The sequence below is a fragment of the Acomys minous genome (genome assembly GCF_964271855.1).
Source record: "Acomys minous genome assembly, chromosome: 11".
Taxonomy (NCBI): Eukaryota; Metazoa; Chordata; class Mammalia; order Rodentia; family Muridae; genus Acomys; species Acomys minous.
Window position 1 is genome coordinate 7,592,993 of NC_140492.1, and position 26,594 is coordinate 7,619,586.

Genomic DNA, 26,594 nt, shown 5'->3' on the forward strand with positions numbered 1-26,594 from the left:
AAAGCACACACACACATTCTCGCCCTCCTCTTTCTTTTGGCTCTTTTGGCTCTTCCCACCCCCACTACCCCCTACACAGAGAGAGAGAAGGGGGGGGAGGAAGGAGGGAGGGAGGAAGCGCAGGTGGTTGTGTGCTGCTGGGGGTTGGTCTGGGGCGCTGTGTATTCAGATGCTGACTCTGGATCTGGTTGCAGTCTGGATGTAGGCATTGCCACGTTCATTGATCGGTGTTGTGTAAATTCTTTTCACCAATTATCTCTGATTGGTTAATGGCACTGTGGAGGGCCTATGGCTGGGCGAGGGAGAGGAGCAGGAAGCAGGATTTCCATTGCCAGTCTTGGTGTATCAGGCAGGGACCACGAGGTGTAGAGTAGAAGAAGGAAGAGAAGCAGCCCAGGCAGGAGCGAGACAGCAAGTAACTTGGGGTGTGTGGCTGGGAAATAGCAAGACTAGCATGGATGGGTTAGATTAGATTATCTGCCCAGTTATGGTGCTTAAAGCTTATTAATAAATCTTACTACTCTCTGCGTCATTTATTTGGGAGCCAGAGCGAGTGATTAGAAAAAGCCTCCCAAATTATAACATCCTTTCAGGTGGCTGACTACAAGCCAGAAGGAGGCTTTTGATCCTGAACTTCCAGACTCCCCCAGAATTGTTAGAAAAATAGAAACTGTTTCTTAAGCCCCAGTCTGAAGTGTCTCATTGTCGGCTCTAAGCAGCCCATGGCAACTGAGAAAGGATGGAGCCGGAACAGCCCACTGTGGCTACACCTCCACCAGCAGCATCCCTGCCTCTCCATCGTCATCCTCCGCTTGAAGGGACCATGAAACTGTGAACACACTTCTAAAACCCAAATCTTCACATTCTTTTTGACAGTCACTGGGGTCAGCGAGAATGAAAATGGGAGAGCAGTTGTAAGAAAACAAGAAGCCAGTAGCCATTCAGCCTATGGCAAGCCCACAGGGGGTGAGGGGTGGGGGTTAGGGGTTAGGGGGGTTGGGGGGATGAAGGTTGGGGGGATGGGGGGTGAAGGGGGGACACCAAGTGGGAAGATGATGCAGTGAGCGGTACTGGGGCCAAGCTCTCTAGCTCCTGTAGAAGTCTTTCTCTAAGGCTTAATTTCCCTCTGAGGAAAATCTACCCCCAACAGCCCCAACCTAGGAGGCTTGAATTGCAACATCCTGATACTACGTCATTTACCAAAGGTCTCAGAGTTTCTGGCCTCTGTATAGTTTTGATAAGTGTTCCTTCCCCCCTAAGACTTGGCTGGAGAGATGGCTCAGTAGTTAAGAGTGCCGCCTGCTTTTCTAAAGGTCGGAGTTCAGTTCCCAGCAACCACATGGTGGCTCACAACTATCTATAGTGGGATCTGATGCCCCCTTCTGGCATGCAGCTGTACATGCAGGCAGAACACTGTATAATAAATAAATAAATAAATACATTTTTAAAAAAAGACTTACATATAAAGTTTAGTTCCCTTGGTGGCTCTGGGGGGTGGTGCTGTGGACTTCTAAGAATGGGGTCTATGGGAAGTCTTGGGTCATTAGGCTTGTACCCTCAAAAGAGAGTGTAGGACCCTGCTCTATTTCTTTCTTTCACTCATGATGCCCCGCCCTCACCACAGCCCCCAAAACTGAACCTTGAACTGGACCTCCAGGACCATGAGCCAAAATATACCTCTCTTTACTTCAGGAGCCGCCTGGTCTTGTGCCAATGGCGATGAAAAGCTGACTGATGGGCACCTTCCTTGAGGATGAAGCCAGTGCGGAAACTTACGTCAACATTCCAAGGTACAATCTGTCCTAGGACATGCCGGAAGGTGGCAAAGACAGTGTGCATTCCTCCCCAGAGAGGGCCTCACGCAGCCAGGCCTGGCGCAAGCCTTCAGCCCTGGGGAGATTAACGAGGAAACCTTTGCAACCGTAGTAATTGTCAGGCTGAGGCCACTGTGTCATCACCGTGTCATGACCTGGTTTGCTTCTATGGGATCTGCCTTGGTTTTCTTCCAATTGTAGAGAGTATTCAATAGTTCAATCTTACGGGCCTGATGAAAGCATTTCTACTTGAGATCAAACCCTCCATTAACTAAGCTTTACTCTTACAGGCCCCATGGATTAATGTCGGCAATTGTATCTGAATCCCACTGCTGTACCAGTGGATGTCACAACCCTGTGGCTGCCACTTTCCTCTAGTTATTCTAGCATTTAGTACTTGCCAGTGAGCGTGCGTAAACCCTTCCACGTGCCCAGTTGCCACTTACCTCGAATGTAAGCAAATGCAGCCAGGGAGTTGCTGACGATGACACCATCTTTCCGCACAACCCTTGAGCCGCTTGGGTTGAATTTCGTACCTACAACATGCAAAGAATTGTTTGTTTGATATGTCACACACACACACACACACACACAAACATATGGCTGGTGTGCTTCCGGATGCAAGGGACCTGCCTGGTGGACACTTAGCGAGTGCTGATGAGCCAGCACTGGAGCTCAGCGAGGCCTGGGAGTACCACACAGGACAGAGGCATCTGAGAGAGATGCTGTGGCTCTTGGGGCTGTTCTGAAGGGGAGTGGGGATCCTTCAGGATCAGTGGGAGTCACGTGAGAGAGAAGGGTGGTGGTGAGCCAGTCTTCACCTGTAGCTTTGGGCTAAGAATGGTTTCTAAGTCTTGGTATGTTTTCCATAGCAAGAAGTGGACATGGGAGCAAAGCGCGGAGCCAGTCCTCCATGTCAGAGAGGTCTGTGCCCATGTGTCCAAAGAAAAAGCACTCAGAAGAAACCTGAATGTGTACAGACTATTCTTTTTATTCATTCTTCATTCATCTTTCTTTCTTTCTTTCTTTCTTTTTCTTTTTTGAGGCAGGGTTTCTCTGTGTAGGCTTGGCTGTCCTGGATTCACTTTGTAGACCAGGCAGGCTTGGAACTCACATAGATCCTCCTGCCTCTGCCTCCCGAGTGCTGGGATTACAGGTGTGCACCACCACGCAGCTTCTTTTCATTATTTCTTAATACAGCAATGATGGTTTACATGACGTTAGCACTGTGCTAAGGATTATCAGCAACCTAGTGGTTAACGCCTACAGGAGGATTGTGTGGGTTCTGTGCAAACCCCTCCCTGCTTTGAACACCTGCTGACTTGAGTGCCTTTGGAGAGTTTTAGAGTCATTCTCTAAGATGCAGAGGGGCACCTAAATGTCACTATCACAATGGGAGGGGGCATAATAAACAAAATAGCACAAGACAAAACCCCTGCTCCCCAAAGCTAGCATCTTATGTGTTCTACAGTGTCTCTGCAGTTTCCTCAAGAACCATGGGCCGAATTTGCTCCATATGCCATTAAGAAAATACTCAGGCTGACAGGCCGGCTCGGTGAGTAAAGGAAGTTGCTGTTAAGACAGAGAAAGCAAAGAACTGACTCTGACCCCCGTACCCACGTATATGTATGTGCTCATACCCATCTCCATATACGCACATAAATAAATAAATGTTTAGAAGATAAAATTAGAATATCTATGTCCCTGTTTATATAATCCAGGTGAGGAGCAGGGTAACAAATTGGCCCGGAAGGTCACTGGGAAGGTCAGCTGGCTCCAGCCCAGGCTTTGCAGCAAGCTCCTTGTATCGGCAACAACCCAAGTTGTTTCAGAGAAGATCTGTTGTTGTCCAAAGTGATTTTTATTATTTTCTTTTAGGAAGAAATGGGAAAACGGAAGAGAATGGGAGTAACCCTATTCTACTTGTGATTTTAATTTTATTTCTTGAAGCAAAACACTGGCTGTGGTATGTGACCACCAGCCAAGCCCTGTTGGTAGCAGCAGAGCAGGCAGACAGCTCTGTGGCCTCCCCCACTCCAGCCCCATGTGCCTGACTGCGCTCAAGGGGAACGCTGCGAGTGAGCCGTCGGAATTACCAGATTCCTCATCTTTCTTCAGAGAAGGGCTTAGGTTAGCAATGGCTGGATCGACCGCTATGAGTATGTTCTTGGGAACTAAAAACAAAAAAGAAGCATTTTAAATACATGCTATATTAAAAGACTTTTGAATTTAATATATATTTAAAGTACAATGACGATACAGTTGCAAAATGCTTTCAGATAACTTACTGCCACACACACACACACACACACACACAGGCACAAATGGCAATATGAGATCATCAAATGCCCAAGACAAGTGGTATATTTGGGTATATATGTATACATTTGCAGTATGTTTTTTAAGGAGCTGAGATTGTAGAGATGGCCCAGAGGTTAACAGTAGCGAGGGCCTAAGTCTGTTCCCAGCATCACATTGGGTGGCTTACAACTGCCTGTAAGTCCAGCTTCAGGGGACCCACCTCCCTTTTCTGGTCTCTGCAGGCACCTATATGCACATACCTCTGCACAAATATATTTATTTTTATGCACATCTATTTAATATAAAACAAGTAGTTTCTTTTAAAGGACCTTAAGACTGAGAAAGCTGAGGTAGCAGGGCTTTAACCTGGAAGCCACTTGGATGACACAACAAGACCCCATCTCAAACAAACATGAGAGAAATAAACAGACCGCAGTACACTCATCTGCTGGGAAATGTTAGGAAGAAGAAGAAGAAGAAGAAGAAGAAGAAGAAGAAGAAGAAGAAGAAGAAGAAGAAGAAGAAGAAGAAGAAGAAGAAGACACCGCATGGTCTGTGGGAGAAGCCAATCACCATAGCCCACCTATTGCACAATCCTATGTATGTACATAAACTGCCTAGAAAGGGTAAATCTAGAGACAGAGATTGATTAGTGAGTCGCTAAGATGGGGGGAAGGGGGTGCAGAGCATCAGAAACTTTGGGAGGGGAGCTATGAAAATGTGTGGACAGTTGCATAGCTGTAAGTGTACTGAAGTCCACTGAGGCGTCTCACAGTGGGTGAGCATCAGCCTGGAAGAAGGCCTCCAAAAGCTCTCAAGAGGGATCCTAACATATCTGAGGTACAGGAAAGTGAACTGGCCAGTCAGGACCAGCTGCAACCCCTCCTGCTCCTACTCTACGTTTTCTCTGAACTTTCTGCCTTGTCACTTCATCATAGACCTCGAGGAAGCTGTGCTCACATAGTTCACTAAATATAAGGAAGAATGGTTTCTGAACGATCTGAGGCTCAAAGTATTGGCTATGCAGAGGGTTCAGGGGTATCCCAGGATACCTGAGACAGAGAGAGAGAGAGAGAGAGAGAGAGAGAGAGAGAGACAGACAGACAGACAGACAGAGACAGAGAGACAGAGACAGAGAGAGAGACAGAGACAGAGAGAGACAGACAGAGAGACAAACAGACAGAGACAGAGATACAGACAGAGACAGAGAGACACAGAGAGACAGAGACAAACAGAGACACAGAGACAGAGAGAGAGACAGAGACACAGAGACAGAGACAGACAGACAGAGAGACAAACAGACAGAGACCGATACACAGACAGAGACAGAGACACAAAGACAGAGAGACAAAAGAGACAGAGAGACAGAGACAGAGAGACAAAGAGACAGAGAGAGACAGAGACAGAGTGACACAGAGACAGAGACAGAGAGACAGAGACAGAGAGACACAGAGACAGAGAGACACAGAGACAGAGACAGGGAGACAGGGAGAGTTATGAAGGTGAAACACGCTGCTGCCAACTGGGGTAAGGGAAAGGACGCCAATTATTCTAGCGGCAGAAAATTGCTTATTTTCATTTTTGCCTCAGCCCAGATGCTATCTGGGAGAAGTGGCAACAGGAAGGAGAAGTGAAGCCAACACAAACTAGGCAAGATCCGCAGCTTTCACAGAGACCCCGTAAGTCATCCCCAGCTACAAGAAAACCCTGCTTCCTTCTCTGAGTGCTTAACTAAATTCTTCTGGAGACATCCCAGGACCAACAAGCCAAGAGCAGCCCTAAACTGTGAAACCTCCCAATCCAGGAGACCTTGGCGCCTGTGTGCCCATCAAGGATGAGGACGGCTTTCCGGAGAGGCACAGTGGAGGTTCTGTGAGAGACACTCTTGGCGGGCAGGACACAGCACTGACCCCAAAACACCTCAGGACCCAAATGCTTTCTAGTTCAATCACCTTTTACTCATCTCTGGGCTCCAAGAACGCTCTCCCTGATTTCCTGGCAGAAGGAAACCCCTGGATGTGTTGTCTTCTCCTGCCAGAAGAGGCATTTCTTCCCCAGGTCTGTCTCTTGGCTCATTCTCAAAATGTGGTGAGCCAAGGCTCCCTGCTCTCCGCAAATGCCAGAGGCTTTACAGATTCCGAATTGTGGGGAAAAGCTTGGAGAGGAACGGCACCCTGGGATGAGCTTTATCAGACAGCCCACCAGATCATGTAGCTGTGAGACTCAGGTCACCATGGGAACCTGCCTGTTTAGTGTGTGAAAATGGTACGTGCCTGTAATCCTAGCACCTGGGAGGTAGAGACAGGCACATCAAAACTTCGCAGTCATCTCTGACTATACAGTAACGTTGATGCCATCGTGGTCCACATGAGACCCTGTTTTAAAAATGATTCTTCAAACTGCTTCGGAATGGATTATGGTAACGACACAGTTACACTGGCAATGCTGATGGCTGCATAATTCGATCGAATATTCTAAAAAGCATAGATTGTATGTTTGACCAGGCCACTCCCTGGATTTTATCTCAATAAAGCTGTTTCAACACGCAAAGCCTAAGGAAGGACAGTCTACGTGGGAGGCATCGGACTCTTCCGTGCTGAGCTTCCCACTTCCCCTCCACCTGGAAGCTGACTTAGGAAAACCAATTCATGCGTCGAGGTTACAGATTGGACCAGCATAGCGCCCCGAAAACAGCTGCTGACTTGCTTTTATGTAACTTCCTGAAGACAGGACCCAAGTAGAGCCGGGGTTTTGTTTATCCCCCTAAGGACACCGGGACAGCAAAGGGGCTGCTGTAACCCATGGACACCAGTGCTGCACTGTACCCGTGCTGAGGCCTGTAGCTACCACAGCTGTTGGTAGCGCAGTGGCCTAGTCGCTGAGGGCCTCTAAATGATACTGGGAGGCTAAGAGGAGACGAACAATACAGCTATGAACTCACACGACACCAGTACATTTCAGGGCTTTCTGAACCAAGACAGAAATAGTCCATTCTCCGTGACCTCAACTTTGTCCCTGGTTGCTTGTTTCATCCCCGCTCTCCCCATCCACTGCCAATCTGATTACCTGATGTGCTCTCGAAACAATTTTTGGCCAAAGAAAAACCCCATTGCTTATCTGATGCAAATGCCATAAACAAGGGTAATGGAGAGAAAAGTCTGGAGTGTGAGACAAGTCCACAGTAACTAGCTGAGCTGTCGGGTTCTTTCTGTCAGTGGCTAGGTGGGGCGGGCACCCTTAGGGGCAGGCACCCTTAGGGGCGAGCACCTATGCCAATGGACACTCCGGGTGTCTGTTCCTTTGGTTTCAGCTAAAACCTTTCTGGGAAAGAGATGCTGTATACATTCAAAAGTATTCTTGTCTGTCATTATCATTATTGTTGCTGTTTTGAGATAAGGACTTCTATGTAGCCCAGGCCAGCCCTTAAATTACAAGCAATCCCTGCACCTCAACACTCTCCCCCTGCCCCCCCCCCCCCCGAGAGCTAGGATTGCAAATGTGCACTGTTATGCCTGCTTCCTGTCTGCCACCATTATGACATGAACTGGGCATGCCCAGAGGAGTGGTCTCCTGCCATTTTCACCTTTTAAATGTTTACCCCATGATTCTGAGCTAAACCTAAGAATGTTTCAGCTACCTTTCCTGCTTGTACTGTGAACTTCAACTGCGCATGCTCAGTACTGTTGCCTGACCCACAAGGCGCTTTGCTAGATGAGTGTGTGTAAGCTTGAATACCTCTAGTGTACTCCTTACTCGCTGTGGCCAATAAACCTCTCTCTATTCTTTTACCTCCCGTCGTGCTTGTTGGCTATGCACTAGCCACTCTGTGCAATTAAAGTGTCTCACACTCCTGTTGGGACGTGGCTACCATGTCTTTAACAGTCACATGTTCATGGAGCTGGTTGAGAGTTGTCTTACCGCATGCGTAGGCAACAGTGAGGTATTTTTTCACTCCTGGAAGGCAGGGGCTTCCGAAGTGGTAGTTATCGACGAGGACCTTACATCTCTGCTTCCCATAGCATCTCCTGGACAGGACTTGCAAAGCTGTGTAAGACAGGCAGTCTGCAAGGGAAGGGGCAGTGAGAGCGTCAGGCTGGCCTGCACTTGTCACCATGCAGTTTACAGCACTTGCTATACATGAATGCATAGAGCTGATCAAACAAAGACCGTTTCTCTGCTGATCTGTCTCATTGAATCGCCTAGGATTCATCAGCCCTGGCCAGCAGCCCTAGGAAGCCCCAAGTTAGGCTTAAATCCTGCTGGCACCATCTTGAAAATCTGGAGTAGTCTTCGTCAATGGACCCAGATGTTTGCCTCAAACTGGGCTCTGCAGATCTGTAATTGGCGGTGGACACAGAGCAGATGAAACACACAGAGCGCTGAGTGGGGCTTTTATTTACGTCATGACCACTTCCCTTTGCAATATTTGCCTTGCTTAAGACTCTTCTACATGGCCACAGCTCTGTGTGGAAGAATGGCTCTCCTGCTCATTTCTGAACCCCCCCCCCACCCGGCCCACCGTAGGACCCCAGCAAGCAACCGCCAAGCAGATGGAAGAATGAACTAGCAAGCTAAGGTCCTGCTTTTAGCACAGGATCACAACACCCACAGCTTGGGTGGATTAGCTGTACTGTTCTGGTGCCCCGCCCCCCAAATTCATGTGTTGAGGGCGGCGGTGGCTCGGCAGCTAAGAGCTGCTCTTCCAGAGCACCTGATTGTGCTCAGTACCCATACAGAACAGCTGAAGGCTGCCTGTAGATCTGCCTTCCAGGGATCTGGTGTTCTCTTCCGGCCCCCAGGGTAAACCATCCACGAGGAGACAGAAACAGGTGAGACCCTGGTACTGACTGGTCAACCAGCCTAGCCTCCTTATGAGCTCCAGGTCAGGGGGAGACGCTCAGGAAACAAAGTAGACGGCATCTAAGGAGCAACACCAATCTGATTACCTGATGTGCTCTCTGGCCGATATACACACGTGCACCTGTGTATCCACACACACATTTACATGTGCATCTGCCCCCCACACAGGCACATACATATACACACATGTGCATTCTCTCTCTCTCTTTCTCTCTCTCTCTTTCTATTTCTTTTGGTTTTTTGGTTTTTGAGACAGGGTCTCTCTGTGTAGACTTGACTGTCCTAGACTCGCTTTGTAGACCAGGCTGGCCTTGAACTCACAGCGATCTGCCTGCCTCTGACTCCCAAGTGCTGGGATTAAAGGCATATACCACCACGCCTGGCATGTGCATTCTCAAACACACACGTGTGTGTGCATCTGCCCCCACACAGGCACATACATATACACACACACACACACACACCGTGCATTCTCTCTACACATGAACATGTACATCTGCACATACACAGGCACATACATGTACACACACAAAGTAATAGAAGAGGCTGCTGGCTCTGTCTCCCCTTGTGATGCCCTGTGCTGTGAGAAAATGCAAGCCCTGGGACTTGGTTGAGAGGCCGGGCCATGTGCTTACATTTCTCAGCCCTCAAAACTTTGAGCTAAATAAACTGCTATTCTTTCTAAGTGGCTTGGTTTCCACTCTTTCATCAATAGTAACAGAACCTGACTGTGGCTGGAATCATGGCCTCACACATCTGTGTGGTTAAGATTCAACGAGGTATCAGCATCAGGAAGAACACTGTAGTGACTAAGAACACGATGACATGCTGGCCGGTCATGGGCCTGTGTCATCATCAGCTGAAACCCTTCACAGACGGGGTCTGGTGTCCCTCACTCATCTGAGGGACCTGGTAACCATCACTGTCATCAGGCCACCTGGTGTTACTTAAATGTCCTCTCACAGTCTTTGCGCTACAGAATTACTCCCCAGCTACCGGCAGGAAGACAGGTCTAGTGAGAGGTCTTCCAGGCACCAAAGACCTCCATGAAGGGGGGGTGCTAGCCCCTGGTCCCTCCCTTCCTCTTCCTCCCTTTTTGGTGTCCTGATCATGAGTTGAGCAGCCTTGCTGAACTGCACACTCCTACCGTCATATGCTCCTCAGCACAGGCCCAAGTGCATGAGAGCCAACCAACCATGGGTCAAACCCTGTAGCCAACCAACTGTGGGCCAAACCCTGTAGCCAACCAACTGTGGGCCAAACCCTGTAGCCAACCAACCATGGGTCAAACCCTGTAGCCAACCAACCATGGGTCAAATCCTGTAGCCAACCAACCATGGGTCAAACCCTGTAGCCAACCAACTGTGGGCCAAACCCTGTAGCCAACCAACTGTGGGCCAAACCCTCTGAAAACACAAGTCAAAACAAACCTCCCGTCTTTGTGAGTTGATTATCTCAGGTGTTTTGTTTTAGTACAAAAACACTAACACAGGAGGGAAAGCGGTGCTTGCGAAAAAGGCCAAGCGGTGCGTTCACAGCTTTTGTCGAAGTTATCTGCCCTCTTTGTTCTTGTGAAGGAAAAACCGGGTGCACAATAAATCCAGAACTAAATGGTACGGCTTAAAACAGAGGTGTGGGGGAAGCGAGTGGAGACTCAATCACAGGAGGGGGGCGGAGGCCACCATGATTAGTAGGGAAAAGAGGGGCCTATCACCCCAACATACTCATTTTAAGGTCCTTCCCAGCATGTTGTGAATTAACATGGTTTTAAAATGGAAAACTATAAGTGAAGTTGCTTGCTTAAAACAAAAAAAACAAAAAAAAAACAAGTTTTTTTTTTGAGATTGTGCCTCCTTCCTTCTATAGCCCAGGTTAGCCTTGAACTTGTAGCTATCCTCCTGACTCAGTCTCCTCAATGCTCCACATTGGCAGCTTTCCTAATGTGTTCAGTTTGTCTCATCTTTAAGATAACGTTTCACTGTATATGCCAAACTAGATTAGAGGACTATCCTGGGCTTCCTTAAACGCAAAAAAAATGAAATCTGTGTTGAAATAGGAGCCAGTGTTTAAATGGTGAGAGTCTTCGGGTATGTTTTTAAAAATGTAAAAGTTTCTGTAATATTATTCAAGCTATTCCTGGTAAAACTTAGTTTTTCCCAGATGCTACAGAGAATGTATCCAGGAAATAGCTCCGCCCTGTCAGTGGTCTTCCTCGTTACTCACTTGTTGTTTTGTGGGTCCACAAGGCTGAGTAGATGTATTTTTATTGTCTTCAGCAACTTCATTATTACTTAGTGTGAGTGTAAATGCTGGTGCCTGTGGAGGCAGAGGTGGTGGGCCGGCCCTGCGGCTGGTGTAACGGGTGCTTAGGAATCCAGTTTGGGGCCTTGTCAAGCACAGTACATGGTCCTAACCACAGAGCAGACTCTCCAGCTCCATCAGCTTTGTTTTAAAAAGCTACCTTGATTTTCACCCACTTGTAACACCCTGTGGGACATTCAAAGGTTTCTCCGCCATTTTTACCACAATAAGGGACGCCATATTGAACCTGCTTAGAGCTAAATATCTGTAGGCAAATATGGGACTTTCCATAGGAATTCATTGGGCACAGATGCTCTGTCACAGAATGCCAAAAACATGAGCACTTTGACACACAGACAAGCTATTATTTAGGTTTACCGGTGCATACTGCTGATGGAAATGAATGTTCTAGAAAGCTTATGCTGTCTTAGAGCTACAACCATTTTAGGGGGAGGGAGTTGTTATTGGTGTTTTCTTGAGCCCGGGTCGCATGTGGCCCTGGCTGGCATCAAACTGAAGATGGCCTAGAACTTCTGCTCCTCCCGCCTCCATCTCCCCAAGCACTGGCATCATAGACGAGCAGCACCACGCCCAGTTATGCAGTGCTGGAATCATCCCAAGAGCCTGGAGCCTGCTGGGCAAGTGCTGAGCCCCATGCCCAGTCCACCCTGGATGCAGAACCTCCTAGGTCTAAGATTCGAGGACCCCTGCTGATAGCTTCTGACCATACTCCACACTTCAGTGCGAGAACTTACAGTGTCTCAAAGACTTTATCTTAGCTGTGACCTCAGGAAGCGGCCGAGGTCATTGAGGTCCGACTCAGGGCTGCCCTTATTGATGCAGAGCTCTGGGCCACTCCCAGGATTTTGTTTTTCCTTTAAAGGTGGTTATTTCCCGCCCACACGGGTTTTGCTCCTGTAGCTGCCAAGCTCCCTCCCCACCCCCACCCCCACCAATACATGTGATAACAAGATATTCCGACCATTTGGATGCTGAGTTTTTGGCAATTGCTTAGCACTATGACTGAAGTTAATCACACTTGCAAGCCGGTGTTTATTTAACATAATTGGGCTGGCTGCTCTTAAGTGGCCCTGGCTTGGCAGTGGAGAGTTCCTGGCACCTTGATGTTGGCTGAAAAGCCCAGGCCTGCCCACACTTGGCCTTGGGACAGCCTTAGCCCAGCCTTTGAGGCCCATTGTGTGGCTTCTCGTTCTCTTATTAAGGAAACAGCAGAATCCCTGGAGCCCACCCAGAAAATGTGACCATAGCAGGAAATGACACACCGCGGTGGAGGCACACCCTGGTGCCCAGTTCCCTGGGAAGGTTCCCTCCAACCCCCATTCCCACCGCTGGCCTCCAGTGAAAGGGCTGCTTTGATTGGTGCACACAGGACCTGTGATGGCCCACTGACCTCATGCCTTTCTTGCCTTTCTCTCATTTTTTTCCCCCTCTCCCAGAGCAATTCCAGTGCTAACAGGTCTGGCTCACTTTGAGACCTTTCAGAACCGCCTCTGACTGGGCCGCCCTCAACACAAAGAACTCAGACCTCATTTTGTTTGACACCCCCCCCCCCAACAGGATTGGGGTCAAGTAGGCAGCCTGAAGCAGAGCACTAACATTTGTAAGCTGTCACTTTTTGTTGTCACCTACTACTAGTCGATGTTCACCTGCTGGAACAGCAGTGATGCCGCCCCAGGCTCACACCGGAAGCACACTTCTCGTCAGTCCTGGAAGCTGGAAGTCCAAGACTGAGGCTCCAGCAGGGCTGCCTCCCCAGGGCCTCTGGCTGACTTGTCTGTCTTCACGTGCCTGTGTGTCCTGGCTTCCTCTTATTATAAAGGCACAGACCAGATTGTCCAGGGCCCCACATCAACTTAACATCCCCTTTAATAGCCCCATCCATAAGTAAAGGCGAGGTCTCAGGTACTGGCAGTAAAGAGTTCAGTGTGTGTTTTGGTGAGGCATCTGGGCAGTATTCAAGTTTGAAGCCACGGTTATCTCTGGAAATTATGGCCATGAATACCCTCTTCCCATGTGTACCAGGCCGGGTCTATGCAGTATCATAGAGAAGAGGAGTTTGGCTTCTTCTTCTTTTACACCCTTTCCCCAGGAGAAGCCGGCTGTCACTTCATGAAGACACCCTGGGCCTGTGAGGTGGCAGGTGGCAACTGAAGCCTGTTACCAACAATCAGGGCCAACGTCCCACCTTATGTTGCCCACCTTGGAAGCACAGCCCTCCAACCAGAGCCGTAACCTTGGGAGACCCCACCCACCCAAGGCAAGAACTTCCACTCTCTCAGCCCCTGAATTCCTGCCCCACAGAGGCTGCAAGATGATACGTGTTTTATCGGAGCCTTTTTAAATGTAGAGTGTTGTATTACATAGCAGTAGGAAGTGAACATGCAGGGTAACAATCAGGAATGTGTGGCTGAGGGCGGTGGCTTTGGGACTGAGCAGTGGGCAAGTTAGGAGCACCTAGAAGAGACTTTTGGAGAAAACGTAGGGGTTTTGATGAAAAGCCTGGCACACATCATCCTTATACCCTGAAGTCAAGAGAAGCTCCAGTGTGGACTCACCTAGCTTAACCCTGATGGGTTCAGTAAGCCAAATGTCCCCTGCCCCCTGGCCTGCCCCAGCCATTGATCTGAGTGGCTGCTATATCATACAAATACAACTATCTACCTGCAGGAAACAGATAGCTGTTCGAAGTACTGCCCTAAACTATACTGTGCAAACCGAGGCTGTGCCCTGCAATCAGCGCTGATGACCTTGGCACCTGCCTTCCCACGCTTGGCCTGGTCTGCTGGGAAATGGGGGGGGGAGGGTACTGTCTGCTCTGTGGTCCCAGAACACAGTTGCAGGTGTGAGAACTCTCACCCCCTTGTGCTTAGTGTAAGTAAGAGCAGGTGTCCCATTGAGTCAGGCACTGAGCAGCCCTGGAGATGCATATCACAGCACAGTAGTGTCACTCCTGTAACTTCAAGAGCGGTGCGCGTGCACACATACACACACATACACACACACACTAAAATCCACCATGGGAGGAGGCATCTCATAGTCACTTAGTTCCTCTTGAAACAATTCTACTCAACACAGACAGAATCAAAAGTGCTCATCACTAGCCGAGCATGGTGGCGCACGCCTTTAATCCCAGCACTCGGGAGGCAGAAGCAGGCGGATCACTGTGAGTTCGAGGCCAGCCTGGTCTACAAAGTGAGTCCAGGACAGCCAAGGCTAACACAGAGAAACCCTGTCTTGAAAACCAAACCAAAACCAAAAAACTGCTCACCACTAAAGGGCCACTGATAACAGTGTTTTACATAGGAGACATTAAGCTGGGAGGGAGCTAGGCTGGGAGGTCCAAGGGGAGTTGAATGGAAGCAGTATAGGGTAGATAGGATAAAAATACACTTTACACATGTATGAGATTTCAAATAATAAACGAAATGCTATCTAAAGAAACCAGCAGCCAGCTCTAGGTAGCGGCACCAAGCTGCAAGTTCAGAAATATTGGAGCGTGGGATACTTACAGGAGGAAAGACAGCCAAGGGTGACTCTCTGCTCTGCTAAGAGTTTGAAGAAAACAATGAACTCAGGCAATCATCAATCAATCAATCAATCAATCAAGACTCCAGCAGGGGGGATAGGGGGAGAAGGGCTGGAGGCGATGTGTGCCAGTACAAAATGTGGGGACCTACACGCACACAGGCACTCATAAGCCAAAAAAGGAGAAGAGTTAAAATGATATCACAGGACTATTTTATAAGTCTTAAGTTGGAAACCTTCAGGGAAATCAAATATCAGCCAGTCACAGGTGCAGGGCAACCCAAAGTTGTGCCTCACTATTTACATGTGCCAATTGGTACACGGGTGCTTGTACATACAGATTTGAGTTTATACATATAAGTCAGGAAGCATTCTGATGATATAAAGAAGCCCTGCCCTCTTTTGATATAAAACATGTGGGAATTTATTCCAAAGAAATAGCCCATTAAAAAAAAAAAGCTACCAGCACACACTCATCTACAAAATGTATTCTGAAACTCAAGACAACAAAGCCCTCCCAGCAGGAATCCAGAAAAATAAATATCTTGTCATTTGATGGTCAAACTTGTAGCTGAATCTTATTATTATTTATTACTGTTTGATGTTGTCACTGTGTTTGTGCCAAAGACAATGAGGATGTTTTAGAACGTTTGAGAAATCTCCTCCTTCCCGTCTTCAGATGCTAAAGCCATACTGAGCTGTTGTGGAAGCCAGGATGGCCCTTGGCCACTATGTGCCTGATAGACCACTTCATCTCCACTGGAGCTTGCAGAGGGGTGTGCGAAATCTACAGCACGAGGACCCCCTAGACTTCAGCTCATAGGCATAGGAAAATACACAACCAATCTCGAAAGCCAGATACTCTGGGGCGCTAACCACGGGCTCCCCTTCAGAGACCACTGATGAGAACCAGCCCTCAGCTCTCGTGGGCTCATCCCTCTGAGCCCATGCCAGGTCTAGGGTAAAGGCACATGTGCCTTCCCCCTTCTTCAAAGCCATGAGCCTGGACCATGTCTGGCTGGGAACAGAGAGGGAGATCACACACACACACACACACACACACACACACACACACACACACACAGAGGCAGGCAGCCTGTGGCCCGGATGTGGTCTGTAGGCATGTTTTCTTTGGCTTCTTCAGTGTTTTAAAAGTTGGAACATTATACTTTTTTTTTTTTAACCTGGATTTCCAGCATCTTGGGAGAGCTTAGAAGCTCCGATAACACCAAGCTCACATCCCAGACTGCAACCCAGAGCCAAGGGTGGGCACCGTGCCATGCTTACAAGGGGCTCTGGTTCGTTCACCCACCATAGGTTCCCAGGCCATCCATCCTGTGACAGGCACCACCCTGGTTGCTCAGAATCCCACGGACACAGTCCCTGCAGACCTCAGCATCTGGGAGGATAAGCCACCTACTCATGCCATGGAGGGTTCCCTTGTGAAGACAGAGTTGGCCACACAAAGGCCTGATGACGGAACAGCCAAGTCAAAAGAACAATTTATGCAAAGACCTGGGAGTATGAAAGGGCATAGACTGCCGTGGAGGTGATGAGGGAAGGGGATAGGGAGAAACAGGACCACAGCTGGCTTCTAAGTCTAGTTAGATGGGGAGAGTGCAGGAGTTTACACAGAGGTGTTGCCTGCTTAACTTAACTTCCAGATGCTGCTCAGTGGAGAAAGGAGGGAATCTCGTGGTCCAGATGAGAGATGCTGGGCAGCCAAGAGGCTTGACTGGAAATGTGCTGTCACCAGAGGGGTCAGGAGGGGGTGGATGGGCCACCTGGGAGGACAGGAAGTGTGTTTTGTCGGTTGGAGTGGTGTTTATTTATACAAGTTTATTTATACAAAAGGGACAAGCTAGTGAGTCCTTCCCAGGTGCCGCCAGCAACCAAGATGCGCAGTTCACCTGCCCTAAGAGCAAAGGTTTCCTAGCATCCAGCTTGAGAGACAAATGGATCAGCCAGCAAAGGTTTGTGTCTTCCAAACAGGTTTACTTGTTTTTACTTTATGAATGTGAATAAAAAAATAGATGTATGTATGTGTGAGCACCATTTTACTCCGCAAATGTGTTTGCCCACATGTATGTATGAGCACCAGGAAGGCATGTAGGGCCAGAAGAGAGTTTCTGATTCCCTGGAGCTGAAGTTTTATGCAGTCATGAGTGACCATGTAGGTGCTAGGAATCAAACCGGGGTCTCTGCAAGAGCAGCAAATGCTCTTAGCCACTGAGCAACCTCTCCAGCTCAGCTTGTATCTTTACATAAAAACAACAACAAAAACTCTGTGTGTGTGTGTGTGTGTGTGTGTGAGAGAGAGAGAGAGAGAGAGAGAGAGAGAGAAAGAGAGAGAGATCTTTTGCCAAATAAATAAATAAATAAAGGTAGCGAGCAAAAGACAAAGGCACCTAATGCATCTCTCTCTCTAAATCTTATCAATTAGCTTATGACTTGGCTGGGCCCAAATGTCTAGGTACCTTCCTGTCTCTCTGCCAGTACTGCAATTTCAGGGGGAGAAGCCCCACCCTTGAGTTTTGTTTTATGTGATCGCTATGGACCAGACCTCAGGTCCTCAGACTTGTAAAGCAAGTAACTTACTCACCACCCGTCTCCCCAACCCAAAGGCTTGTGTCTTAGCACCCACAGCTGCAACCTGAGGGGTGAACGTCTGTGTGCTCAGAAGAGCAGCTGGGACAGTAGCTTCTGGTGGGTCCCTAAAACACACACATTAGATGCAGCAAGCCTGAGAAATGGGGTGCTTAAATGGGGTGCCGTTCACAGGCTGGTAGCTGTGTGAGTAAAGGCACCTGCTAGCAAGCCTGACAACCTGACTTGACCCCTGGCACCCACAGGTAGAAGAAGGGGGTGGGCTCCCATAAGCTGCTCTCTGACCTCTACACACGCACAACTGAACAGTAAATGTGTGAATGTAGAAAGTGTTTTAAAACAAAATGGTGTAGGGGAAGAAGCACACGAGAATGTATGAAGAGACAGAGTGCATGGCGTCCTGCGTAGGAATCCTCTCTTGAATAGTGAAAAGGCTGAAAGTAAACACACACACACACACACACACACACACACACACACACACACACGGGAATGTATAAAGAGACAGAGTGCATGGCGTCCTGCGTAGGAATCCTCTCTTGAATAGTGAAAAGGCTGAAAGTAAACACACACACACACACACACACACACACACACACACACACACACACAAGATCTTATTTTCCATTAAGGCCAGCCGTGTCCGGTCACAGAATGCCCATGACCTCTGACACCCTACAGGGAAGCTAAGAGAGTGACTGAAATACTTTGAAAGAGATGCTTCTGGGCATCCTGGTGAAAACAGCAAGCCTAGGAGCAGAAGGCTCACTCCTACGATGGCCCAGGCTGGAGGCATGGTGACATTGAAGAAAGAAACTGCCACATGTCCCATCTCACTTACAGGCCACTCCTGGGGAACGGAGCAGGGTAGAGCCATTAACAGACAATCCGGACTGACTGACCCTCACGGGTGCCTGTGGACCATTTGGGAACCACAGACGTGACGACAGAAGACTGGCTCCCCAGCTAGTAAGAGCAGAGGAATGCTGGTGCCTTTGGGGCCTGCCAGGGCCTACCCAAGTATGTCTACCATGCTTAGGAGAAAAGCCTATGGTCCAGCAAGATGGCTCAGCAAGTAAAGGCACTTGCTGTAAGGCCTGACAACTTGAGACTAGTCACTGGGGCACACACAGTAGGAAGGAGGGAACCAACTGCTGAGTTACCTGATGAAATCCACATAAGAGAGAGAGGGGTGGGTGTGTTTATTGGGACACTGCATATGGGATTCTTGCTACAATTTTTAGTTACTGTAATGAAACACTTGAGGCTATGTAACCTTAAAGAGAAGATGCTTACCTTGACTCGCAGCCCTGGTGCAAGGTCGAGCATCCACACATAGCCTTCTTAATAGCAGAGTCTGGAGGGAGCCCAGGGCTTCCCATGGCTTCAACACAAGTGTGCACCTCTTCTGATCGCTCCCTCCTCTTCCACAGCCACTAGCACCGAGTCACGTGCTCTCTATTCAGACGACCCTAACCCTGAACACTGCCCGAAAGTCCCACTTCTGAATATCATAGGGCACTCAGCCCCTTCTTACTCGGTACTTTCCAGCGGGGAGAGTAAATTTCAGCACACGAGCCCTCGGGGCCGCACGGAAATCATATGTAAACCACAGCACCTTCTCCTGACTCCACGTGGTCATGTGCACCTCACAATGCAAAAATACTCTCTTTCTGGTCACTAGAGTCCTGCAGCCTCAGCTCAGTCTAACGGTCATTTAAAGGCCCAGTCTTATCCGGGCCGCGAGCTGACTCTTGGCAGATGTAACTTGTAAAATAAGAAAGAACAAGCTCCATTTCCAAGGTCCGAGGGCAGTGCAGATAGCATTCCTGTTCCGAAGGAAGGAGAGGCAAGGCGGGAAAGACTATGCAGCCCGCAGCAAGACTGAAATCCCGCAGAGCGGACTCTAAAGCCCAGGGTGCCAAGTCCAGCCTCTCCTACACACTGAAGGGAGGGTTCCAGGCCTTGCAATGGCTTTCCTGGCCACAGGGCTGCTCTCCTGCAGCCTTCCTCAGAGAGGGCAGCATGGTGCCCACCACTATACCGTTCTCAGACTGACACATGCCTGAGGAAGACGGGCAAGAGTAGAGCTGAGAATGAGATATAAAAAGGAGTACACGGAGGAAGCAAAACTCGCAACGAGAAAACTCAGTGGGGGTAAGACTGGAGGATGCCCACTGGGATTGGCTAAGACTGGAGGAGGCCCACTGGGATTGGCTAAGACTGGAGGAGGCCCACTGGGATTGGCTAAGACTGGAGGAGGTCCACAGGAATTGACTACAGTCACCCCAGGAAGTCTGAGATGAACTGTGACTTTTTTTTTAGTAAGCCACCCCTAAATGACAGGGTGTGAGAAAGCCTGCACTAGTCACTGTGCATTGAGAGCTCTCAATCACGGGGTGTAAAAGGTCGCATGATTTGTACAATTGACGCTTCTTCTGGCTTCCATTTTTTCTTTAATAAATTCCCTTCACTTTGCTTGCTACCATCCACATCCAGTTCCTTGCTCCAGACCCCAGCAGGTGCCCACCAAGCCCCTGCGTCCACTCATATCGCTGCACTACAGCTTGTCTCATTCGGGGGGCTTTCCACAGGGGCTCCAAACCATGGTTAACTTCTGCCAGGCTTCCCCTTGAAACCACAGGGGAAGCACCATACCACCACGCCGCCGCCACCATGTCACCACCACGCCGCCACCATGCCACCACCATGCCACCACCACACTGCCACCATGTCACCACCATGTCACCACGCCGCCGCCACCATGCCACCACCACGCCGCCACCATGCCACCACCATGCCACCACCACACCACCACCACCACACTGCCACCATGTCACCACCACGCCACCACCACGCTGCCACCATGCCACTACCACACCACCACCACCACACTGCCACCATGTCACCACCACACCACCACCATGCCACCACCACGCCACCACCACACTGCCACCATGTCACCACCACGCCACCACCACACTGCCACCATGTCACCACCATGTCACCACCATGCCGCCGCCATATCGCAACCACAATGGCACACCTGAACACCCAGCATGGCCGGGATGCCAAGGGCTGGGATACCACAGGAGCCACACCTAGGCCTGTTTGACTCCACGCCTTTGTCCAGTTGTTCCGCTCCCTGCAAACTGGCTGGCGTCTGTCCACATCTCTCTAGCAACTGGTTCTCCAGCCTCTCCCTCACACGCTTGTTCTTTGCTAACTCCTTGGCCAGACTGAGAGTTTCCCAAATCTTTCCCTTGGGCCCTGACTTTTATTCTAAGTCTGACTATACGCAGCCAACGATGCCATGCAGCAGCGAGAATCTTTGTTGATTTGAAATATTATTTACCCAACAAACAACCCCGCCATCTTTACATGTGATGCCCCACAAGGTTTTAGGGTGTGCACACTACACAGCCGGGTTCTTTGCTGCTTTGTGTAAGTGTAACCTCCCCCTTGTTTTTTAGGAGGCTCCCTGTCTCCATCTAGGGCTAATTCACTAGTCTCTTCTGAACCTTCCTCAGAACTGGCCAATAACATTTGCCTTATAGCAATATATACTCTCCCCTAACTCCACGTTCCCGGATATAGCGTAATAACCCTATATACTCCCAGTGCACATTTTCTGGATTTTGTTTTAAATGTAACAAAATACCTGAGCTGAGTAACATTATAAAGAAAAAGGGTTTACTTTGGCCTACGGCTCTTGTCCAAAGTCAAGAGCTGGTATCTGATGATGACCTTCTTGCTGGCAGTTTCCAGGCAGTACAGGGTACCACATAACAAGAGACATGTCTCCTCTGGTCTCACCTCCTCTTCTAAAGGTTTCAGTCTTGGGGGGCCCACACTGATAGCCTTATCTGCCTCTAATCACCTCCAAACTCTGCACCTCCAAATGTCTGTGTAACATTGAGTTTCCATCATTTTAATATGTAACAATTCCCGCTAGGCATTAAATTTTGGCACATGAATCTTGGAAGGCATGCAAACTTCACCCAATCATCACAAGGCCTTCAAGACATATGCACCCAGCAACAATACAGTACAATATATATTTATATCATATAGTATAGGTGTAATGTTATAGAAGGCATTATAAACAATCTTTGACATCATGGCATGGCATTGACATCTACAAGTTTTGGGCCCTTTCCACAACTATCTTAGGATATACATGACTGGCAGGCAGTAAGGTGGACACTCCTGGTAACAAAGGAAATACTCCTGCACCTGCTCAATATAGGACCTCGCTCTCCCAAGCATTTCCAGTTTGTGCTTGAGTGAACCCATCCTGGTGCCTCCTGGACAGGGCAGGTTCACTCCATGTAGAGTGACTGAACCGCAAACAGACTCAGGACTGTGGGGGCAGAGAGCCCGCTACTGCAAGAAGGACCCCCTTAGCCTTGACTTTCCCTCTCAGGCAGGTACAAACCACACTTCTCTGCAGATGCCTGCATGGGCCACGCAGACAACAGCCTATGTATAACCAAGTAAAATCACCCACCAAAGGGGGGCAGCAGCTCAGCTTCCGAGGAACAGATGTCTCTTTGCTGGGTCCTCCGGCCATAGGTGGCAGAGTAGATATTGAGAAACTTGGACTCGTGGCAGTGCAATTTCAGCTCCTGGTCTTCACACACAGTCTTGTTTTTCAGTTCATCTGGAGAAGAAGCAGAAACCAGTGACAGATTGGCCTAGCTGGAAGGGAATGCCTGGGGCCCTCTAAGTCCTGGCTGCTCAGCCCTTGGGAGATGCACTGAGTCAGGCACAGGGCACAGCATGAAGGCCCTGCCTACCTGGGTGTCTCAGACCCTGAGGGGTGGGGAGGGAGGCCCCTTGCAGGAAGCAGGTGAGGAGCAACCAGAGGACAGAGCAAACACCTGAGGAGCCACACTAATGTGCAAATGGGGGAAAGGTTTAAGGCAGGGGACTGGGTCACTCAGGGCCTGGGGAGGGCAGGCACATGGGTAGTTTCTCCTGCTCCACATTAATAGGAAGAAGCCCCTGATGAAAGCTGGCTGGGGTCTCACGTGCCAAGTCCTTGCCCCCCAACTGCACAAGCACCTCCCTGTCTGTGGAATCTGCCGTACTTTGTTCACAAAGAGCGTAGGGTGTGTCTGGGGCTGGTGGAGCTCAGCTGGTAGAGTGTCTGCTGGCCCCATCACCATACAAACAGGACCTGGTGGCTCCAGCCTGTCATCTCAGCACTGAGGAGGTACAGGCAGGAGGACAGAGGGGCTCAAGATAATCCTCTCATCCCTGGCTGTGTGACAGGCCTGAGGCCATTTGGGGATATATGAGACCTTGTTTTAAAAAAGAAGAGAGAGAGGGAAGGAGAGAGGGAGAGGGAAAGGGAGAGGAGAGAGGAGGGAGAGAGGAGGGAGGGAGGGAGAAAGAGAGAGAGAGAGAGAGAGAGAGAGAGAGAGAGAGAGAGAGTTCTTAGCATTTCAACATTCAGGAGGCTGAGGCAGGACAATCTCTGTGCTAGCATAATAAAACCTATCTTTATAATATCATACAGAGTAGACATTTTTATAAACTGCAAAGGTTAAAAAAAAGTCTTTGTTTAAAAAGAAGATAAAGCCATCCATTTAACAAGAAAGCTAAACTTTATTTTGTTGTGTATGTGGGGGGGATCAAGTGTCACAATGCATGGACAGCTGAGGCTTTGGGGGTCTCTCCTCTCACCACGTGGGCCCCGGTCACCAGGTGACAGCACGTGCCTTTACCCACAGAGCCGCCTTGCAGATGCAAATAAGAGTCTATAATAGTGATTTTCTTTTCCATTTTCCTTCTTCTCAAGGAGGAGACATAGGAAATGTGGGAGGAAGACAGGGCCGTTCTATGGTCAGGAGAGCACAGCTTAGTGAACTTACTAAAGGCTGTTGAACTGCTCACTTAAAATGAGTGGATTTCAGCTATATAAATTATACCTCAAGTTCCTTTAAAATTAATGATAATTGATATTGAGGGCTTCCCCGCACTCGGCCCTGTTCCAAGCACTTTAGATGCTGTAATGAGCCTCACTCAAGGCAGCCTTTTGCTGAGCTACTTCTTCAGAGCCTGCTAAAGCACAGGCAGCAAGGGTTAATGACAAGATGCCTGGGCTTGTCTGGAGGGAACCAGCTTCCCCAGGACAGCTCTCGCTTTTCATGGCCCCTAAGTGCACATTTATCTTCCACCCTGCCTGATTCCTCCCACACCTCAAGGCTCAGTCTCCCAATGTGACTGAGACCTATCCATGAGTCTTGAAATCAAGTTAGTGTGTTGTCATCAGCAAAGCAGCATGGGCAGGAAGGTTGGGGCTTTGAGGCCAGTCTGAGGTACAGAGTGAGCCCTGCCTCTTCTCTCTTTCCAGGAAACAAGAAAAGGAAAAGGAAAAAGAGAAAAGACAAAAAAAAAAAAAAAAAAAAAAAAAAGGAGTAGAGGTCATCAAAAGCATTGAGGGCATCTCTAAGGATAAGCGGTGTTGTAATTCCAAAAGATCGTCTTTCAGTTGTACTAATGTGAGTGTGCGTCGTGCTGGGCCACTAAGTACAGTGTTTTTCTTACTGTGGGTTGGAATCCAAACGGTTTGAAATCTCTCACCATACACCTTCCAGAAAAGCAGAACTAGCCCAGCTGGCTGACCTTTGACAGAAACAACAATGCTTAAGCTCCAAACTTAAAACGTAAGAGAAAACAACCTCCAGTAAGGAACCCCACCTTCCCATGCCTAGAAAGTTCCTGTGATTCTCCACCGAAAGCCCCAAAGAAGCAGACATGCCAGCTGAGGGTCACAGGCAGGAAGACTCCTCAGCTCTCACGATGCCAGGTAGTGTTAATGGTGAGCCCTGGGACTGGGTTTTAATGTAGTCACCACCCCCCCAACCTGCTGCAGGTCACTTCTCTGATTTTAGGTAACCCACAACCAATGATAGCTTGAAAACAGTAAATAAAAAAAATCCTAGAAGTAAACAATTCCTAACTTTTAAGCAGTCCCTGACCCCAGTGCTGTGTTGTACTTTTCTGCCAGGTTCTGTATACACAAGATCTGAATTTCCGTTGCCCATCATATCCACCCTGTGTATGCTACCTGCCCACATGCACAATGCACACTCACATTAGCCCAACTGGTTTATTGTCTTAGTTATCAGATCTATTGTCAAAGTATTGAAATATTTATATTCAAATAACCCTGATTTTTACTTCCTATCAGCCTCCAAAGTAACAGAATATTAACAGTGGCAATTTTACTATAACCATGATTGTAACTTTTATTACTAATTGTCACAGATCTCCCACTGTGCCTAATTTACAAATTAAGCTTTGTCATGGGTGTGCATCTATATAAAAATCATACTGGATATAGGGTTTGATCATATCTGTGGCTTCAGGCATCCACAGGCCCTCTTGGAGCACACCCCCTCTGGATAAGGGCAGGTGATTACATATTTTTATTTATTTTTAAATATTTATTTATTATATATACAGTGTTCTGCCTCCATATACACCTGCACATCAGAAGAGATCTCATTATAGATGGTTGTGAGCCACCATGTGGTTCTGGGATTGAACTCAGGACCTTTGGAAGAGCAGACAGTGTTCTTAACCTCTGAGCCATCTCTCCAGCCTCAGACATATTTTTTTAAACAATGGGAACATTCCAGGCAGGTACTCAACCTGATACCTATGGGCCACATGTAGTTAGTAATGAACACAGGCAACACTGAACCACAACTACTTTGCAGAAGAAAACGTTATGCTGTAGTCTTAAAAAGTTGAGCATGCCTGTGAGAGTGAGGCATGTCAAAGCCAGGCTGCCAATGCTCACAAGGTTCCTATCTTCTCTAGTCATGTGACACACCGGAAGTCCAGTGAGGCGGGCAAAGGACCCTGGTGTCCTAGCACATATCTAAGAGATCCTTGACTGGCTCACTGGAGTCTCCGCATAAGACTTTACACTTAGGTCCAAGGAAAACTTTGCCTCTTTCTAAAGAAAAGATCACTGGCTGTGTGACTTTGGGGTACTGGCATCTTTTCGGCAAGCTGACTGCGGACACTGTGGCATGGGCACTGTTTTTCTCTGTTGTCTGGGTAGACGCTCAGTCTCACCGGCCCTGACATTTCTCCTGACGTCAAAGGCCCAGCATGACAACTGGCATTTGATGCATAAAGCAAAATGTGGCAGCCACACCAGAGAGCTTTTGTAATCAGGAGAAGACCTGTGTGTTCCAAATATCTACCAGGTCAGCCACCTCCAAACAGAGGTGGGAGAGTCTGGGACAACCAAACTTCAACATAAACTTTTTTGTTTTGTTTTGTTTTGAGATAATTACTATATAGGCCAGGCTAGCCTTGAACTGTGCCTCCACAGCCCAAATACTGAGATGGCAGACCTGTGTTACCATATCAGCTTTAGAAACTTTAAAAAACAGAACCAGTTCTACCCCCCCTCTTTCTTTCCCCCCCTCTCTCTCCCTCCCTCTCTCTCTCTCCCTCCCTCCCTCCCTCCCTCCCTTCCTCCCTCCCTCTCTCCCCATCACTCAATGGCGGCAAAACACAAAACCCACTTAAGGTACCAGGACACCATGCGTGACGCCCCCAGAGACCCCTGCCCCCCCAATTCGCAGAGAGGGCTGGTGTGTGCCACACTGTTTCCTGCTTTGTTCTGCTGGCACACTTGACTCCTTGCAGCTCTGCTAACTATCACCTAGGAGCACATGTTGGGTTCTAAAAGAGCAGGGGACTCCTAGCATGATCGCTGCTTTCTAAGAGGAACAGAGTTCATTTGGAGCTGGCAGGGAGCTCTCCCTTGCCTCAGATCTGATATCTGGGCTAGAGCTCCTGAGTGTCTCAGCTCTGAGATCCCAGACAGCCTCCCAAGGGTGCGTAACTAATATACCTGCAGAGAAGAACAGCAGACGTCTGGGAAGGCAGAAGCAGGACTCTGCTCAGAGCCAAGTAGAAAGCCACGCTGGGCACCCCCTTTCTCCTAAACAGTATACACACAGAGAGAATCCTTGCCCTGTAGAGGAGTGTGTCCTAACAATCCCACAGTGAGTTGAGAAGCCATCAGTTTGAAAATACAGATGTCACTCTTTTCCTTTAGCAAGTTAGGTCGTAATACATCCAGCACACTTAAGCTACAAACACATCAGAGCTGCTCCTTGTGATCAAATG

At 48.7% G+C, this 26,594-nt stretch overlaps 1 protein-coding gene across 3 annotated transcripts in view; it reads right to left on the reverse strand.

The window, feature by feature from the left end:
* Positions 1-26,594, reverse strand: part of EVA1C (eva-1 homolog C) — a 68,312-nt gene that overhangs the window by 5,255 nt on the left and 36,463 nt on the right. For all 3 annotated transcript variants that reach the window (XM_084802064.1, XM_084802063.1, XM_084802062.1), the window contains 4 exons: positions 21,940-22,092; positions 8,034-8,177; positions 3,911-3,988; positions 2,261-2,350 (listed from right to left, as the gene is read on the reverse strand). In XM_084802064.1, coding sequence (XP_084658190.1) covers positions 2,261-2,350; positions 3,911-3,988; positions 8,034-8,177; positions 21,940-22,092 — 465 coding nt within the window. The remainder of the gene's footprint in view (positions 1-2,260; positions 2,351-3,910; positions 3,989-8,033; positions 8,178-21,939; positions 22,093-26,594) is intronic.